Below are 19899 nucleotides of genomic sequence, written 5' to 3' on the forward strand. Positions count from 1 at the left end.
TCTAGGATAGAACTTTTAAAACACTTGTGCCAGACTCTGATGATATTTGCCCCTATCATGTACATTATAGTAAATTTATGTGGTGTGAGTAGACACTGTAAATAGTGTATTTCAGTGTACATATTTTCGTGTACAACAAAAACACTCAAGACTGCAAAGTTTCCAGTAAGGTCAACATTTTATTATCATAATTCAAATATAGAAAGTAAACAAAAACGTATCCTCATCCATCCCCTCCATGACTTCTGATTTAATAAAGAACCTAATATGATTTTGAAAACAAAGTACAGATATGAGTAACCCGGCTTATAAATCACAGAAAACTAATAACAAATATGAGATGAAACGGCAGGAAGTGATTTTATCTTCAGCCCACGGCCAAACACTGGTCTAATCTGCTCACTGTCAGTTCTACTTCTGTTTAGCAAAAACGTACAGTCAGTTCTTGTACCATATAATAACATCAGTCCAACAAATCAGAGTATAATACCCATTTTAAAAGCCAGTAAAGGACGACAGTGGATCACTCGGGGGGGCTACTCCCATATTTTCCTTGTAGTCTTCATCAGAGGTCGGATATCTCCATTTAATGCTGCAGCAGCTCCTGGAACCTGAAAGACAAATACAGAATACTAAACATTCATGTTGTAACAATAAGGTGGAGGTGTTGGAGATTCTGCATTGCTCAAGGAGACGTCAGCAGAGCAGATCTTTTCTGTCAGGGCGGAATTGGACATTAAGAGCTCAACATAACATGATTTGAATAAGTTGCTCTCTTTGGGGTGCGGAGCTCAGGTCGACTAATGTTCAAACCTTATTGTTTAAAGATGCCTGTAGCGTTTTGTCAATATGTATTATGTATCTAAACTGTTACGCCCTTTCAGTTAAGGTCAGGTTTGTTTTAAAAAAAATTAATGAGAGTGAAACTGTACTTTTTCACATCCGGCCACCTGTTCAGTTTACTGTTGCATAACTCCCAGACATACTCGCTTCACTGATGTCAAAACTTTGGTGTCTGTTACAGTGTGTCCTGGAAGCACTTTAAAATAAAAGTCCTGCTTTTAATGCGAAGCAGCAGAACAAACAGAGGTTGATAGCACTGAGATACAATAAAAGAGCAAATCTAATTAACATATATGTCTGAATCCAGAGCGACAATGGAACAATCCACCTCTATTAACAATGAAAACTGACACAGACACACACAACGCAAATATATAAAATGCTTTTACTGCAAAAAATACACCACTAAAAAAAAATTTAAGTAACACATCTTTACGATAGCACACCTGGTCTACAAAAATGTAAGACTTTGTGAAGTTAGATCGCGTTTTCTGTAATTATTGTGATAGTAGGATTTCGCTTCACACACTGGACTTATACAATCATGCAGGATATTTTTAGAGTAATTCTATATTGGTAGAAAATAAATGTTATTCAATTTTTTTGAGGGAAGCATGATATTATTGGCACGTTATCAGTATCTGCGTGTTATGGCTTGAAAATTACATGTCATTTTTCTGCAGATATTTTCCTCCCTAAAACAAAGCTTTAATTATGCCTAAATGCTCGATGATTCCCTACAAAAGCTTGATGAATATTACAGTTCTATTTGAAAGAAAATGTTACATACAAATAAATATGGCACTTTGTAGTTTAAGTTTAAATACTTTTCTTATATTGTCCAGTGAATGTGTACATTTTAAAAAGCATTGTATTATGTTATTTCTGCATCTGCCGGGGGGCCACCACAATAAGAGTAGGCATGATATCAATTCCACTACAGGAGAGACTTTTTGTTCTCTGCAATTAGGTGGAAAAAACATGTGCCTAAAATATAGGTATCGAAGTCGGGCAAAAGGGTTGGAAAATATCGGCATATTGGCAATTAATCCAATATTGTGCATCCCTAATTCTTTACTTAAATTTTTTTTTTTTTCAAATTCGGTTTAATTTACTTCATTTTGATGTGGATGATTTCAGTACAAATCTGGTTATAAGGCCATAACTCTTCTGTTGATATTGAGATTACATGGTGCATATTCTGTATTAATTTGTGGTTGACCTATCTAAAATAACATAAAAGAGGCCATGTTGTATTCCAGCACGCGTTGCACACAACATCCTTAACCACTATCTACATTGTTGACACAGACGTGTAATAACTTACGTTTTAAAAGTTATCTCCCTTTCCATCTTCTCTTCATCAAAGCTCGGTTTTCCTCTCGATACTGAGCAGCTCCACCTCGAAGATGAGCGTCGCTCCCCCGGGGATCTTCGGTGGAGCTCCCCGGTCTCCGTATCCCAGCTCTGAGGGAATGACCAGCTTCCTCTTCTCGCCCTCGCACATGCCCAGCAGGCCCTGGTCCCAGCCTTTAATCACCTGGCCGGCTCCCAGGGTGAAGGTGAAGGGCCTGTCGCGGGGAATGCTGCTGTCAAACTCGGTGCCATCCTCCAGCTTTCCCGTGTAGTGCATGTTCAGCAAGTCTCCTTTGCGTGACTTGATGGAGCAGTTGTCCACTCGCTTCTTGATGCCGATCTGCAGCTTCTTCTTCTCGACTCCGCTCACTGCCACCGGGCTCAGAGACAGCACCGTCACGGCGAATAACAGCAAAACCCTCATAGCTGCAGTCTACTCACCGGTTTCTGTTGGTAAAGGGTTTAGTTTGCAGATGACTGAGATCAACGCTCGATGAACAATTTGTAGGATGAATCAGGGAAATGAGCCGGGAAATGTAGGTGAAAGCGGATGTACGTAGGATGTAAACCCGGATGCGGTTTACGGCCTGGCGTTACTGGATCAACCGCCCGGAAAACCGTCAGTCACACAGCTGAAGTTAGCTTCAGATTCGTAAGAATAAGGATTCTTGAGTTGAGGGGAAACTTAAGACTGATTTATATCCTGATCTAAAGTGTAAATCCATTAAAAGGTGTAAATTACAATGAGGCATATAAAAACGGCCATAACATTTTATAGTTATTCTTGTAAACTAGCACCCAGAGCAAAATAAATACATTTCAAGATTTTAAACGGAGTGTATCCATCTGGTCACTTGTTGCAGCAGCGTTTTGGTTTTGAAACTATCAATTGTGTGTTTTGTGAAGAAGTTGAAACTACTGGTAATTTATTTTCACAGTGTATTTACTCTGAAGCTTTCTGGCAGGATGTACATGACTGGCTCTACCCAAAGGTTTTTCAGCTAGAAATGTTCTCCCAATGAAGTGAATATTGTTCTCATTATAGGAAAATTTTCTATACACAAAACAAAATACATGAAAGTGAAAACCCAAGTTTTGCATATTATTTAATGAGTTTCTGTCTTACGTAAAAGCCCTCAAAGTGATGGAAAGGAGAGTATTGTAGAAGAATATAATTTACATGAAAAGCCTCTTTTCTTCTAAGTTCGAACCCCGGTTCAGACAAAGAGACCCTTACTGTGTTTGCATGTTCTTTCCGTACATGTGTGGGTTCTCTTCGGGTACTCAGGCTTCCTCCCACAGTCCATAGACATGCTCGTTAGGTTCATTGGTGACTCAAAATTGCCCAGGCCGCAGGTGTGAGAGTGAGCATGAAAGGTTGTCTGTGTCTATGTGTCAGACCTGTGATTGACTGGTGATCAGTCCAGGGTGTGCCCCACCTCTCGCCCAATGACAGCTGGGATAGGCTCCAGCCCCCCGCGACCCTGAACAGGTTAAGCGGATGGATGGATATTATTTCAATTGTCTGTCCTTTTATTTTCCTTAATGTCTGGAATAGGCACCTGGGCCTTTTTATATACTTATATATACTGTATATATATATGTATATATGCTGTAAAGATGTGAATGCCATGTTGTTTGTATATGCATTCTTGATCAATTAAAAAAATAAAACTTATTCTTGTAAACTATTGATTCTAGACCTTGGAAATGGTTGGCTGTCCAATCATTATAAAAGAAGATATTTTAACTTTTAAATAAAACGATTAAATATTTATATACCTCATCCAGACCATAGAGTGTATACAGTCATTGCCAAGAGTGTAAATCAAGGACCACAAAGGAAAAAAATCCCTTAAGTTTCACCTTAACTGTCGAGTCTGAAACCAACTTCAGCCTCGATCCTCGGTCTGTTATTATGACACCCACTGAAACCTTGTGGTGACCTGGTGCAGTTGAGGTAAGTCAACTTTTGTATGTTTAGTTTTTAAAATTAACACCGCGAACACGACACACATAACAGTTTGAGATACCTCTTTTAATTTGATAGTTCCTTCTATCTAACGGTAAACGTTGGTTTCATTTCAGGGCTGAAACACGAGAATTGGACCGGGCTGCTAAGTTAGCTAGCTGGCTAAGCTAACGTGACAGTAAGGATAAGGCTGTCTGGAATAACACTTTACAAAATGCTGTTTCGTTTTTTATTCAACCTCATCAACAACCCTCACATGATTGAGAAGTTGGCTGAGTCTCGTCCGATCCGAAGAGCGGCCCAGATCACTGCGTACGCCATCACCAAAGCTCAGATAGCCGGGAAGGACGCCTCTGAGCGGGTCCTGCGGTCCCAGACGCTCCGGCAGGTCCGGGAGGAGGCCGGCAGAGTCCCCGGTGACATGGGAGAGATGGGCAGCCGCTTCAAGAAAGTCCGAGAGACATTTGTGAATGAGGTGAAGGAGGGATGGAAGGATGGCTCCAGGCAGATCAAGAAATAAAGGATGCAAGATGTCTAGAAAGACTGGGAGACAACTTATAAACAGACAACAACCTCACCTGGTTGCCTATTGAACTAGCATGGATTAAAGGGATGGGGAGCTGCGACCATCAGAAAGTCGCCTCATGCTGATCAGCTCACAATCACAATCTGTGGTTTATAATAATGTGAACTAGCCTGCAATCAATGGTCAGATAAATTATGACACAACTACGGTTAACCAAATGAATTCAATGTATTTCCAAAAACTGTGACATTTGAAGCGTTCCTGTTAGGAGAAAAGTAGGAGCAGTCTTGAGAAATAATTGATTCAAAGTGTTTTCAACAAACACAGACACGTGGGATTTACCTTTTTATTGATGGCTTCTTCACATAAAACTATGATACAGAAACACACTGGTAGTATAACCAATGATGTCCTGACAAAAGTATCATTTTTCATCTTCCTCCACTGATTTTTGCTGCTGCCAGGCGACACTAAATCTGGCTGTAAAGGTGTTATGGATCTGTACATGAAGCAATGTTGGTAAATTATTTTATTGTTCAAAAGTGTACATATATAGAGAGATATGAAATGTAGAGACAATAAATTCACCACTTTGTTCTGCCTATAAATAAAGATTGTAATTTATGACAAGAATTTTACTGCGTGACAGTGTCGCTGTTCATTAGTGTAAAGAAAAAAATATTGCAACAAAATTTTTCAAGGTTTAAATTGTTGAATTAGACCTTAATCATAACATTTTGTGTACCTGGATAATAAAAAAAATAATTTAAAAGAAAGTCCCGTGAGATTTAAATCTCTTTTTAGTCAATGCCAAAGAAGCAGCCACACAAAATCACTTGTATAACAATATGCGTCAACAAATAATGACAGCTATTCAAACACAGCGGTCTCAAGAAAAGCAACGACATGCCTTAATCGCCAAATTAATACCTATGTCTAAAAGATCATCTTTTTGAGTATTACCTTCTCAGGCTGCACATTATAAGAATGCTGTCTAACCCAGATCTGTAAAAACCTTGGGAACATTTCGAAGCAGTAACTTTGAGAAGTGCAGCTGGTGATTGTCAGCGCTGACACAGAAAATAGTTCAGAAGTCAGCTGGAAGTGTTACCCAGCGTTGCCCAATGGGCACACTTCCAGTAATGTTAGGACTGACGTCAGGGTTCGACTGTAAGAAAAGTAGTGTCAGATGTGCAGTAGGGGTGAAGTTCATAGTTCACTACCTGCAAGTTGAAACTCAGTTTATTTGATTTCACAACAGCAGAGATATGAAACACTGGAAAGAGTTTAAATGGAGATAAGATGACATTTTATTGCTCCCGGTGACATTTGTCCTCCTCAGTGGAAAAAGGAGATAAAGAGCGTTTCACCTTGTAGTGTCATGTACTTGTAGGGGCCAGTGGTTGTCAACCTTTTCTGTTAAGGGAGTCTTTTTATATAAACTGACAGCCCTTGACTAAGTGACATTTTATGGTATTCCATATAATATTCAATGTGCAACAATGAGATTATAAAACAACAGATAAACTGCACAAATAACCCACATTGTGAATGCAATGCCTGCAGGAAGTTTGTCTTCAACAAGCAATTTTTAGCAGATTATTTCATGTGAAAAGGGTATTAGAGTTTAGTTTTGTAGTACATTTTAATGAGGTTCTTTTCTCACATCTCAAAGGAAAAAAAACGACACAATTCACTTGTGATCATATAATTTTTTAAACATATCGGGACAAGAAATTCCATGGGTCTCTATCAAAGAAAAGGAAGTGAGACAAGGTCCAATTACTGCTACAGGAAGCTAAAGAAAAAGATGTATCTGACAAACTGCAGCCGTAGTTCGCTCATTCTGATTGCAATAAAAGTGTTTCAAGAAGCTATGAGGGTTCGTCATATGAGACAGTCAGAGTGCAGAAACAGTGGAACATCTGCAGACAACACGAAGAAATCTGAAACACTCAACAGAATTCACTTTGCAGTATTAAAGCTTTATTTTATTTGAACAAGCACAGAAAACAGCTCTATAGTCGGCAGCTGTATGTAGCAATACTTGTGCAGACACACTGGCCTGGCAACTAAATATTAGTTACATGATACATCATTTCATAAAAGAAATAAATCTCTATCAGGAGGAAGAGAAGGCATTTCTGACAGCATGAGTCAGTACATATACACTGATATGGCATCTGAACTTCATATAAAAATAAATCTCTCAACATAGGAAAATACACATCCAAATTTTCAAATGGCGAACAGAATCAAGCAGCAGGAAGTACAGTGGATATGACGAGGAAGAGACACTTCTGGAGTGAGTCGTTTGGGGAAGAGAGGACATTAGAGCAGATTTAATTTGACTTCAAATCTTGTTTTTCTTTAACACTGTTTTAAATCTTTGATAATCTTGCAGGACTTAAAGCTCCTGTGAGGAACTTTCGGGTTGTGTTGATTTTGGCGCCCCCTGTGGACAAAGCTGTACCTCTTATAACTTTAATTCCTGCTTTCTTTAACAGTCATATGTATCACTCACTTCAAATTCTTGCCCTGGAAAATGTAAACAAAGGCAGTTGATTGCTTCGTCCGACACCAAACCCCCACGCCAGCAGTTTTAGGCATTAAAAACTATATGGTGTTAACTAATGGTTTGCTTTTATAGCTCATATAGTCATCAGAATTAATTTCAGTCTGTTTCATAACCAGCGAAAAACTCCTCACAGGAGCTTTAAGATACAAAGCCAAATCTTTCTCCAAATCAATTTTTGTCTCAAGTCAAAGTGAAACAGCCTTTTTCACATACAGTTGGAAATTACATCATCAAAAAAATTAAAGCCTTTTCTCTTTCAACTCGCACAAACTCCTCTTTGAGTTGAACCATCCAAACAAACACTCATTCACTCTCCAGCACATGTCCGCATATGTTCTCCCCAAACCTGATGGAACCTAACGTGTCATCAGAATGACTCACTCCAATTTGGTCCAAATTTAAACGCTAACATGATTTTAAGTAAATGGCTGCAGTTGGGAGGTATGCTGACTATCTTGTCAAAGCTTTTACCATCCAAAAGCATCAGATTAGTAACAATAAAACACAGCTAAAGATTTCAATGTGCAGCTGCAAGGAGACTAAATCACTAAACATTCAATTATCTTCTTGATTTTTAGGTATTTGAGGAGAAAACATGAAGCAGACAGCCGATGGACAAACACTCTTCATCACAACATCCTCATCACAGCTCTTTGTGGAAGTAACACTAGTGCATATTCACTGATATGGCATAAGCTTATAGTCGAAACACGGCCCGAGCAGAGAGGGCCGTGTTTGTTAGTAGTACACACAGAGCAAGTGGCAGCAGATCAGAACAGCAATCTGACTTCTGTACTCACATGAACCCGCTGAGAGAGAGGGAAGCGGATCTGTCGTTTGGTGGATGTTCAGGTTCACTAAACAAGCTGATTTCAGTAGCATTTTCATGCTTCCGCTGCTCGAAAACAACTATATTTTCTGTGGCTCATGTGAGGATAAAAAAAGTCAGATTGGCTGTTCTTTGTAATACTAGCTTTCGGAGAGACAGGGGTGCACTGGCCACTAAAGCAATGTAACAGGTGGCAGCATACTCACTGATATGGCAGCTCACCTTCAGTAAAAAAAGTGGCAGCAACACCCTCTTCTCCCATCACTTCTGACTGAACGTCTCCGACACATAAAGAGACGTCGAGCTTCATTGGCATCAATACTCACGCTTCTTAAATCCAAAGGCAGTTCCAACAACATGCCATCCTCCCATTTATAGTAAACACAATCAGGTACAGAAAAGTAAAGAGGAGACAGGTTAGGTGTAGAAATTAAATGTGGGATTGAGGGTCTTAATCTGCTTTTACATCCAGACGTTGGTCAGCAGGAGGCTGAACAGGGACATCAGCAGCAGCAATGCAGAGGACATCACTGTAAGAGGAAGACAAGTTGGGAAATATTGAAGTGGTTGTACATCATCTTTGACACATGATGAAGTGGTCACTTTATGCAATGGATAAAAAAGACATCCTATATACACTTATGTATATCAGTCTTTATTTCTTCCTTCTGTCATTTTGCCCACAATTTCTCTGATCCTACATGTAACTGTGTTTCAGAAACAAATTACACCATCCACACAATGAATTTAAAGACCCCCTCTTCAGTGAAAATCCAGCATTTAACCTTGTTAACATCTCCATGTGGTGTTCTTCATGTGCTACAAAACATATCAGGGACAACATCAGCAGTCGTCTCCATGGCTGGGCCTGTCGCCTTTTTAACTGCAGTGTACCAAGGACAGGCTGAACAACACGTTTTCAGACTGGCAGGTTTGAGACATCACAAACCTAAGGAGCCAATCCTGTTAATGGACGGGGTGATGCTATGCACATCATTATGTGTAGCCTATGGCAACCACTTTGGCGATGCGCGAGCCAGCTGTAACCGTCACCGTAACTTTTCCAACGTTAACGTTACTACTACTAATTACTACATTTCAAGCTCGCTAAGTTTCAACAAGTTGCCGCTAAACAATGGCAGAGACGTGTTTTGTTTTCGCAACAGAGGGGGCGGTTGGAAATGTGAAAAGTGGGTGGGGACTATGCAGACTACTATGGGAGTGAACCCGAGGTTGCCATATCATGGACTATAGCCTCTGTATATGGCCGCCAACTTAACCGCTGAGGTAAACCAGTGCCCAGATTCAAGAGTTTTTAATAATGCAGAAGGAGGAGATGCAGAGCATTTTATTACTCTGTTACTGTAGTCTTAAAACATGACTGGAGCTGGTCTTTTAAAACGTTAGTCTGTCTCTTTGGCTTGGATGCAGAGAGATAGATTGACTTATACATTTGCAGCTGGAGCCAAGAAACGGCTAGCTTAGCCACAGAGTGAATTAGCTAGCAAGGCTCTGTCCAAATCATAAGAAATTGGTGCACTTGCATCCCAACTTTGCAAATAAACCCATACCTGTTGTTTAACTGTATATGTTTCCTTTCTTTACTCTTAAGCTAACTAGCCCTGGAAAATCTGTTATTCACATTAAGAACAGCACTGTGCTTCGTTTGGCACAGGATCATAAGAAGTAATGAGTGCATTTTAACATGTTTTTACCTGCACTTGATGAGTTACACTCCATGTCGACCAGTGAGTCCATGTAGCCCTGTCCCAGCCATTCTTGGTAGGTTTTCCTCTCACCAACACCCACCAGGCGAACAGTGGAGTCTTTGAAGATGAGATCTGTGCCCTGGAAGGCCTGAGAGTCAAACATCTTGAACTCAGTACCTGTATCGCTGCCGAAATGTGCCTACAGGAAACAAAAGAAAGAAAAACTGAATAAAAAGAAAAACAATTTATTTCCTGCATTCCAGTTAGCCATCCATTATAATTTGATTCAATTCAAATTGTATTCAATTTTCAGTTCAAATTGTAGAGACGTGTCAAAGAAAACAATGTTTTTTCATTATTTATGTATTTATTCATTGCTCAAATGGATGTTTTTTTCCACACAATTACTCTGTAGCAACCAGGTGCCTTTAGAAAAACTTCCTGTTGGTGTGTTCAAGGACACATCAGCATCTGAGAGATGAGAGCTGGCTGCTCAACTGTACTTTTACTAATGTAAGGAACTACCTATGATTATGAACACTGTTATGTTTCCCCAGAAACAGAACCTGAAGGACAGGGGTCACAGGGTGGGAAACTAACAAAACACTGGTCAGAAAAGGTCAAAGCAAAATGGCCCTTTTGGGTTTCGAAAAGATGGCGCTGGGAATAAATCTCCCCACAGCCACCCACTGATTCTATCAAAATGATAGACAAATGAAAAACTTTGACCCAAAACAAAGGAGTAGTGGGAGTTACAGGAACAAACAAAATGAATGGGGACAGAAACTGGCCAAAAGAATAATACCTCTTTAAACACACTCAATTCAAACTTTCACTCAGAACAGAAAGCCAACTGACAGTGTTGACCCTCTGGAGACAAAAACCCAACTGAACAGGGAAACCCCAACCTCCTAATATACCCTCTCAGCCAGGCTGATTGCCACCAGCTGGGGGAGAAAGTCACAGGTGCAGCCAATAGCTCCTAATCAGCAGGGAAACACGTGACCGAGGCCATGTCCACAGGTACACGGGTATTATTCAAAACGTAGCTTTTTCTCTGCGTTTTGGCCACACAAACATTTTAGGTCACTGAAAACGGATCTTTTGTAAAACTCCGGCCAGAGTGAAGACTTTTAGAAACTCTGTTTCCATGGAGACGTATAGATGGGGTAAACTTTTGGAAATGAAGGAGGGAAAAACTCAGTTTTGAAAAATACCTGTGTACGTGTAGCCATTGCCTGATTTTGGATCTCTGTCCAGAACAACACGTAACAAAGGTGAGGTAAGTTGTACACATGAGGCTTAAAATTCTTGTTGAATCCAAAATGGATCAAGGAGAGACTTTTGTTTTGAAGGGTACATCTTATCATATTAAACTTTATAAAGTGCTGTTATTTTTTTTACATAAGTTTACATGTTTAATATTGGTCAATATGTATGATTTCCTTTGGAAGGAAATGTTCTGGTTTTAACAGGAAGTAAAGCACTTATGCTTCTGCTGGCTGAACTTCCTCTTTTTGTTTTGATTTAGTTTTGATGCCTTGCAATAAATATTCCAGCTAAATTTTGGATTTAATTTTTTATCAACGTTACTCATCACTTTGATGCTTTTTAGAAGCAAAGTACTAATTTCCAGACGTCTGAGCATCCCTAAATCATCATCAGGAATCTTAAATCTTGTATGATGTCATCATAAACTTCACAATATATCTTTTACAGTGAAGGATTAGCAATCTTAATGCAGTTTAAGGTGTTACAGCCTCTTATTCACTTACAAACAGTACAGCTGTATAAACACTCTTACCTGTGCGCTGTCCAGGAGTCCATAGACAGCGTGGATGTTGGTGTCGGCCCGGACCATCACAGCGTGGGAGGGGACTCTGGCCAGGTGACAGTGTCTGTACTGTGAGACCTCGGCTTTAGTGCCCTGAGAACACAGCAGCTGGAAATCAGTAGACCGCAGACCCACGGCCCACGGATCACCGTTACCTGAACAAACACACAAAGCGATGGGGTTAGCAATGTTCCTTACAAGACCCTTAAAGGGAAAATATCTTCCATCTTGGAGTTACTTGTCTTACCATCAGTGTTTTGGAAGACAGTAGAATGCTTGACGAAAGCCACTTCTCCATCTCCCTTCGCCAGACACCTGATTGGACGGATAGACAGACGCATGTCGTGAGTGAGAAAAGTAATATTTCTATTTCAGGGGGAAAAGTTGCAAAGGTCAGCCACTCCTGTTTTTTAAAGTAGAGAAGATGAACATTTATGCAAAAAAAGATCCTGTTCTTTGTTAAGAAGTCAAAGTGGATGCTCAAAAAAACTTTGAGGGGAGCAAACCACAACTCCCATGGAGCTTAAATCAGTTTACTTTTGATTGAATAAGAATGCGAGTCTTGTGTTTCTAACTTCAGTAACATAACAGATTTAATTAAGCAGCATTTATTTTTTTAAATGTTGCATTTTTTCGTACCTGAAGGCACCGTCGTATCCATCAAACTGGTCTTTCCCCTTCTCACACTTGTTCTGTCCTGAGTCCTCTCCCACACACAGACCACACAGGTTGCTGGGAAAACCAGCCTGGTTAGCACCTGGCACACAGCTCTCCTTGAAGAACCCTCCCACCGCTAAGCATCATGGGAATCAGGAAATACAAGAGAAAATTAAAGGCTGGCTTTTAAACGTTTAGTGTTAAAATACTTTTCATCAACATAATAACACTTAATCCATTCAATTTGAGTTTTTTTAAAGTCCTATATGCCCAGTTGTGATTATTAGTTCCCTGTTGATTGATTACATAGTTCACAAAGTGTAAAATATTCCTGTAAAATCAAGGCATGTATGTAGCAGAAAATGGTAACACGGAAACAGCAACAGCACACTACAAAATCTTTAAAGATGTGAGCTCTCTGACAAAGAAACAAATCTTCAGTGAGTTGAAGGAAACGTAACCCCTATTTTATAGTCCTATGGAGTCCTATATGGAAGTCAAGAACTGTTGTGTTTAAAGGGGGTATTATGCTTATTTGAAACTTCATATTTCACTCTGTGATACCTGTGGAGTAGCTTAGCATAATTTACAGTTGAAAAAAAAAGGTCTTTCCCTTTAAGAAACCCCGCCCCTACAAGCCCACTTTCTTCTGATTGGCCAGCTCTCTAAAGCCTGCTGAGGCTGCACTTTGTGACGTCACAAAGTGCAGCATGTAGAAGAAACTGTGTGAGACCTGCCGTTCACAGCAGCCTGCAGACTGAGCTCAGAAGCCTGGGGATTACTCCAACATACTTTTACCTACAGATCTGAAACTTCACCCACGTTTAGTCTGAACATCCAACACTGTAACATAATATATATGTCTTAAAATGTGAAACAGCATAATACCCCCTCTTTAAGATCATTAGCAAGTTTTTTCCTTATTTTGAGGAAACAACCATTGAGTCTCAAAATAGCAAATGGAAAGAAAGGTAAAAGTTATCACAAGAAAATAAAACTTTTTTCTTGTTACAACTTGCAGGCATCGATGGCTTCTTTACAGGAGCTACTGATTCATGCTGATAAAGTCAGATCAAATAGTAAACATTATTTGATCATTACATCAGACTCAATCCAATTAGCGCTCACCTATGAATCCTCCCGCACAGGCAACAAAGTGATCTCGTAGGCTTTAATCAAAGGTAATAGACGCACAAGTTCTTAGACATTATCCTCTGATAACAAATAACAAAAGTTTTCTTTTGAAAAATTATTTTGAGAAATTTGTTCTCTTGAGACTTAATTTAAAGAATCCACCACTTTGATTAAAGACAGAAATATCCCAACACCCCTCTCACCTTGTGGTATCTGACACTGCTTGGGGGTGATCAGGCCTCTCTCTATCAGCATCGATACCGGAACGTTCCAGCCGGCTGTGCGGCCGTACCCGGTGTGACAGGAGCGACGGCCGCGCAGGTCATCAATGTTACGGATGTCGAGGCTGCTCTTTTTCACCACCGCGACTGCATAGTACATGGAACCATCACGGTCGTCTGGAGGCAAAAAAACAACAACAACCTGCATCTGTCGTCTTTGAAACAAGAACAGGTGACTGTATCTTTGTTAAAGCAGCTGTTTTTGTGGTTTTACCTGTGTAGCTCTCGCCAGTAGCCGGGACCAAGCCGTAGTCTTTGCCTGCTGTGTAGATGTAACCTCCATCCAGAGTGACGGCATCAGCCTCTTTGTTCTACACAAATAGGACAGAAGAGCAAAGATTGAGATGCCAGAACTGCTGGAAAAAAGGTGATAGTTAGCCTTCTTAATTAGCTGTGTGTTTTAGAGCCTGATGGCTGAAGTATGACCTCTATTAGCCTTTCACAGCTTAGAATTGGTCTTTGTTGGCTGATAGGACACAAAAAATTGGACTAAAGAAATGCTAAATATGTTCGTGCTAGAGGGGGAAGGAAGTCCTGACTTTTGCACTTCCAAGTCTTAGCACTAAAGTCTCGAGTCAAGTCTCAAAGTGCAGACCAAGTCCAAGTCCTAAACCTGCATTTTGAGGCTCATCAGGAACTGGTAATAATAGGACAATGTGTTACCTTTATTTTCTCCATGCAGTCAGTCACAGAGTCCCCGTAGAGACACTTGACATCTGGAGTCAGACCTTTACTTTGAAAGGCAGCGCCCATGGAGGCACACTTCTGTTGCTCACCGTTGGACAGCACACACCACCTCAGGACATCTGGGGTATTCACAGAGAGATAAATGAGGTACATTTTACAGATAAATTAGCTGCACTTCACCTGCCTTGGTAACTTAAGCTTCTCGCGAATCATTTTGATAAAGATGAGTGATATTTAAGTATTTTACTGTACAAAACAAAATGAACAAAGCTAAAGATGTGTTGTTAGCATTTCTAGCTGAAAATACCATGTAGTGTTAGAACAATATTCAGGTCGATAGATAGATGCATCACCTTCTTTTTTACAGTCCATGGCTTTCATAGCGCTGTAATAGAAGCGACCCAACCACTTCTCGGGTTCGTCTGACTCCACCCCTTGAAACATGGTGGTACTGTCACTGAAAAGTAGATCTACTCCTCCATACACCGCCGAGGTAAACATGGAGAAGCCTGATTTTTCCTGCAGACAAAGTTATACTCAATTAAACATCTGTCTAAATATCTGATTACTTCACTAACTTAAGACTTTTACACCCAAAAGCTATAGCCTATCCAACTATTGGATTACTCAGGACTTATGGGTACGACAATCATTTTTATGGTAACACAGCACAGCGCTGTACTTTTAAATACACTATTCATTCTTAGCGCAAAGCTACGCTAAGTTGTTGGTTCTACTAGCATAGCATACTCATCAATAAGTACTTCCTATAAACATGCAAGTGTTGTGATTTTAATAAACTATTATAATAATTATCAACAGTGTAACTATTGAAACAAGTGTTTAACATACCATGCCCTCTGTCAGCAAGTTAAACACCACAGAAGGAGTGATGTGATTGCCGACAATGATCCCACGAAATGGGACGCGGACCAGGTGGCAGGTTTTCCACTGAGAGACGGGAGCTCTGGTACCGTCACGGCACAGAAGCTCATAGTTGGATGACAATTGTGATTGTGCCCAGGAAGGACCGCGACCTGGGGCAACATTAACTCATTAGCTAACAGACAACTCGAATGAATAACTAACGACAGATAACCAACTAATTACTGACTCTCCAACTATTACCGTCAGTGTTATCCTCAACAGTCGTGTGTTTGATGAAGGCCACCTCTCCTGCATCTTCAGCCAGACACCTGCAGATACGGAAAGAAGCAGCAGAGATGAGAACTAAAGGTGCACCCTTCTGGCCTTATTTCACACATGTTGCTTTAAAAGTGTTTGTGGTCCCCAAATCCAGTCATTTCATAAAATCTAATGCTTCCTGTTATAATGGATGATACTAATCTTTGTACTTGTCCCTCTTTAGGATATGTTTTAGCCATGCTAGCCGCGCGGCTTTAGGGATAAAAATATTTGAATTAAATTTTTTCTTTTAAAAATCTCTGGCAATGCTGTTCAGTTTCAACACTTTGGTCTTGAATTAACTCCCACATGGATTGCTATAAAATGTTGTTCAATGTTGAAAATGTTCTAAGACGTTAAATCCTAAAACCTTCGGTTTGTTGACGATTGTTGTGCTAACATGCTAACGTGCTACGCTAAAGACGATTTACATGGTTAAAGTAATAATCTCAAAGATTTTCATTTAAATAAATGATATAGATATTGTCATTAAATTTTAAACAAATTAGATATAAAGTGTTAAATGAGTAAGCCTTAGAGATACAGTGGTGTTTCTGCCTGTTTCCAGTCTGTAGGCTAAGCTAAGCTAAGCTAAGCTAATGTCCGGCTGGCTCATCTTCACATTTAAAGATATAATCACTATCACTGTCTATCACTTTTATCGTCATGCTAAAATACAAATAAAACTCTTCTATTATTTTACAACTGACCACATCTCATACAGGTCATTTTACTCTTATATAATAATGTATAATTAATGATTGATGTATAGATATGTGTATAGAAAGCAAATGACATCTAATTATTTAAGGGGGCGTCTTAGCTAAAACCTGTAGTATGACTGGTAATGGTCGAGAAAAGGAAATCTAAGTGACGTGACATCCACATCTGCACAACTGTGACTTCTGTGTGTGTGAATTCAGAGGATGTGTAGGATGAAAGTGTGTTACCTGAAAGCTCCTTCATAACTGTAGTACATCTCTTGGCTGCTCTTCTCACATTTGTGCGCTCCGGCACTATCTCCTTTGCACAGCTGACACAAAGATGGGGGGTCACCAACCTCATTTGCTCCGGGGATACAGCTTGCACTGAAGAAATTTGCCACACCTGACCACACAAACACACACACACACAAGTTTCTCTAGTTTCTGTTCAGTCTATGCACGTATATGTACGTATATGAAGTATGTGTCGCACCCTGTGGGATGTTGCAGCCCATCACAGACATGTAGCCCTGGTCGATGAAGTATCCTAGAGGCATATTCCAGCCGGCTGTTCGGCCCTTCCCGGTGTGGCAGCTCTTCTTTCCTGCCAGGTTGTTGATGTTGATGGCAGAATTTGCTTTCTTCACCACAGCAACAGCATAGTAGGATGCACCAGTGCCTACGCGTTCACACACAAAAGACAATAATTAATAAGTGATTTGACAGCAATATAGTGTATGACATTCTGGCTCTATCTAAGCATGTATTATCAGGGAATAGAAGTAGGCTATCGCCGATCAAAGTGCAGATGATCACTCCTGACATGTAGTCTGCCAGAGACGGTTGGCAGAGCTAAACAGTAATCTACTATAGCTGAACAAACAAAGAAAAGATGGATGACTACAGATACATCTTCAAAAATAAATCCAAAGAAAAAGAAACAAACTCGACGCTCAGATGAAGCAAACAGTTACAAGAGTTACAACCGGAGCCAACCGTGGACGTCACACATGCAGCACTCTGGGAAGTGTGCTCCTGCAGTTACCGTTTATCGCCATAAGGTGCCGCCAAATAGAACGAAACTGAGATCTTCTAAATTATTACTTGGAATAGAAAAATAACATCTCAGTATTACTCTTGGTAGCAAAGACTGGATTTGTTGAATCTTACGGTCAAGTTTTGATTCGCTGGCGGCGATCTTGAAAGAAGCTGCTTTCCCAAGGTTGTAGATTTCGCTGCCATACACGGACAAGGTGTCTGCTTCTTTTCTCTGCAGAGACAAAGCAAACAAAGAGATTTAAACTAAATTTAGACTTAAACATATGGTTAATTAACTTTAACATTTAGTAAAGAAACATACTGATGATTTCGAAAATGTTGCAAAAGAGACATCTTTCCTCTTAAAATAAGAATGTCAAAGTCTAGATCAGACGTGCTTTTTGGATAACCTTCTGATAACCTTCATTGGGAAACTTGTAATTGCAACACTGATGCTTGTGTTTCCCTCCCAGTTCAGCTGCTGGTAACCAGGTCGCCCTGTTCTCAGGGCACCTTCATGAACCCATCATAAACCCAGTTTGCTTTGTGCTCCCTGATAACTGCATCACTTATTAATATGATTATGAAATCTCTATAAAGGGTCTCAGCGTTGATATCTGATGCGTGATTGTGTGTTCTGTTTAAGCAGATTTTAACGAGTCTTCTGGTGTCCTTACAAATTCATAGATGACTGAGTACATATATGATCAAATACGTTCAAGATTGATCGAATCAAAGCCCCTGTTGTCTCATTCTGACCTGTAGTTTCTGAACGCAGCCCTCTGCTGTTAATCCGTCGACGCAGCTGAGGGACGGACGGATGGAGGCTTCGCTGAAGGACTGCGACATGGCCTGACATTTCTTCTGCTCTGTTGCGGAGATGGTGCACCACCTGATGGTGCTCTGCCCGAACACTAAGAGAGAGAGAGAGAGAGAGAGACAACAATAATCATTAAATACATGAAAGCAACAAATGTGACTTTATTCTGCCATTTCCAGTTCAGTGCTACTAAACCTGGGAGTTGGACCCCATCAAAGGGTTACAAGATGTAATCATTTTATAGTAAAATACTGCAGAGTTTCATCTTTTCAAACCTTTAAAAACAATCCAAATTAAATAAACAGAGAAGAAGGCTTTTGGTTTAACAGCTCACGGTTTAAACTGTGTGAGGGATCATGAGCTGTAAGGGGTCTGACAGACACAGTTAACCTACTCTCAGTGTTCTCTTATCAAGGCCACAGAACATGAGCAATAAATCGAGGTCAAAAGTAAAATACTTTGGTCAACATGTTCAAACTGATTTGACAGTTTTACTTAGTTAGCCTATTTATGGTTTATTTGATAGGAACATAGACCTAACACAACTATCCAAACAAGTATAAAAGTGCTTATAGTGAATCCTAAACTGAACCACCTGTTCCTGAAGAACATATGAATATAGGTGAAAAGGATTTGGTAGCTCTGATAAATTCATTATTGTTTCTGTTGAGGAAATTTGGCCTCTCTGTTGTCCTAAAAACTTTGATCTGCATGTTTCTTTACCTCTAAGACAGGTGGTTACATGTAAGACACAGAAAAAGACACTGGGTCTTTAATAATCTTACACACATATATGCAGTATTTATATATATGTAGTGAATATATATCAAAGAAATTAAAGTAAGATATATGTTTTAAATATTTTCTATAACTTGAATGATACTGCTGAATTAAATATAGTGCATTGTTGTATTTGTTTAATGTAAGACAGGATAAGATAAGATACCACTTTATTAATTCTGAAGGAAATTAAACCAATCACAATCCACACAGAAAAAGTTCCTTTAATTTTTTTTTGAGTGAATTATAAAAATAAAGCCCAACTGTAACATTTTGTGTAACTTCTACTGCAGTAAACAAAATGAAATATGTTCATCTCTTACCAGTCTGTAGTATTAGCAGCAGGGCTGCTGCTGTCCTCCACACGGCCATGACCTCTCTCTCTTCCTCTCCGTTAGGTGAAATAAGCCCCTCTTCCCTCTCCTCTTCTTTATAAGACGACTCCTGGGTCAAACTCCAGCTTCTATCAAGATCAAGATCTGGCTTAAAGTCCTCGTGAAGCTCAGAGGAGGCTGTATTTTATTAGTGATTTACAGCTCAGTCGTTCCAGGGTTCCCAGCTCGAGTAGCTCAGTGTAGTCGAATGAAGCTTCCTGGTGTAGCTACCTGGTGTGACACGTCTCCGCTGAGGCTGCCTGGCTGCAGGCCAGAGAGTGGACAGAGAGGTCTTTTACAGTCAGAGGACCCCGCCTCTGCTTCCTTCTCCTCCACTAGGTCGGTGCTTTTCCACTGATGGGCAAAAGGAAAGGAGGGATTCAGCCTGTTGGTTCACTGACTTACTGCTCTGGTCTGGTTGCTCACTTTTACTTTACCATTACTTATTTGAAGGATTTCAGTACCAGACACTGGAACTTGAGACTCACTGGCATGGACGGATTATCATGACCATGGGCCCTGGGCACAAACTCACCCCGGGCCCCATACAAACACAGATAGGCCAGGTATTCCTACAGACAGACAAAAAAAC

General features: G+C 40.1%; 3 protein-coding genes across 3 annotated transcripts; 1 reads left to right on the forward strand and 2 right to left on the reverse strand.

Annotated features, from left to right (window-relative positions):
* Window positions 1-159: 159 nt before the first annotated feature.
* Window positions 160-2803, reverse strand: fkbp2 (FKBP prolyl isomerase 2). The gene is made up of 2 exons (XM_069679981.1): window positions 2171-2803; window positions 160-611 (listed from the first exon to the last, which is right to left on the reverse strand). Exon 1 carries the CDS (start codon window positions 2621-2623, stop codon window positions 2207-2209), a length of 417 nt encoding a protein of 138 aa, XP_069536082.1. The 5' UTR covers window positions 2624-2803; the 3' UTR covers window positions 160-611; window positions 2171-2206.
* Window positions 2804-4110: 1307 nt separating this feature from the next.
* On the forward strand, window positions 4111-5344 carry LOC138607767 (protein NCBP2AS2-like). The gene is made up of 2 exons (XM_069680412.1): window positions 4111-4159; window positions 4288-5344. Exon 2 carries the CDS (start codon window positions 4386-4388, stop codon window positions 4689-4691), a length of 306 nt encoding a protein of 101 aa, XP_069536513.1. The 5' UTR covers window positions 4111-4159; window positions 4288-4385; the 3' UTR covers window positions 4692-5344.
* Window positions 5345-8566: 3222 nt separating this feature from the next.
* On the reverse strand, window positions 8567-19305 carry meltf (melanotransferrin). Its single transcript, XM_069680361.1, has 16 exons — window positions 19257-19305; window positions 18093-18247; window positions 17466-17565; window positions 16789-16974; window positions 16542-16698; window positions 15535-15602; window positions 15259-15443; window positions 14760-14925; window positions 14383-14525; window positions 13934-14030; window positions 13642-13836; window positions 12287-12440; window positions 11895-11962; window positions 11618-11802; window positions 9820-10012; window positions 8567-8634 (listed from the first exon to the last, which is right to left on the reverse strand). Exons 1-16 carry the CDS (start codon window positions 19303-19305, stop codon window positions 8567-8569), a joined length of 2169 nt encoding a protein of 722 aa, XP_069536462.1.
* Window positions 19306-19899: the final 594 nt, after the last annotated feature.

This window comes from Semicossyphus pulcher, unplaced genomic scaffold (assembly GCF_022749685.1).
Source record: "Semicossyphus pulcher isolate SPU_LCO1_2020_fin unplaced genomic scaffold, fSemPul1.0.p SCAF_4, whole genome shotgun sequence".
Taxonomy (NCBI): domain Eukaryota; kingdom Metazoa; phylum Chordata; class Actinopteri; order Labriformes; family Labridae; genus Semicossyphus; species Semicossyphus pulcher.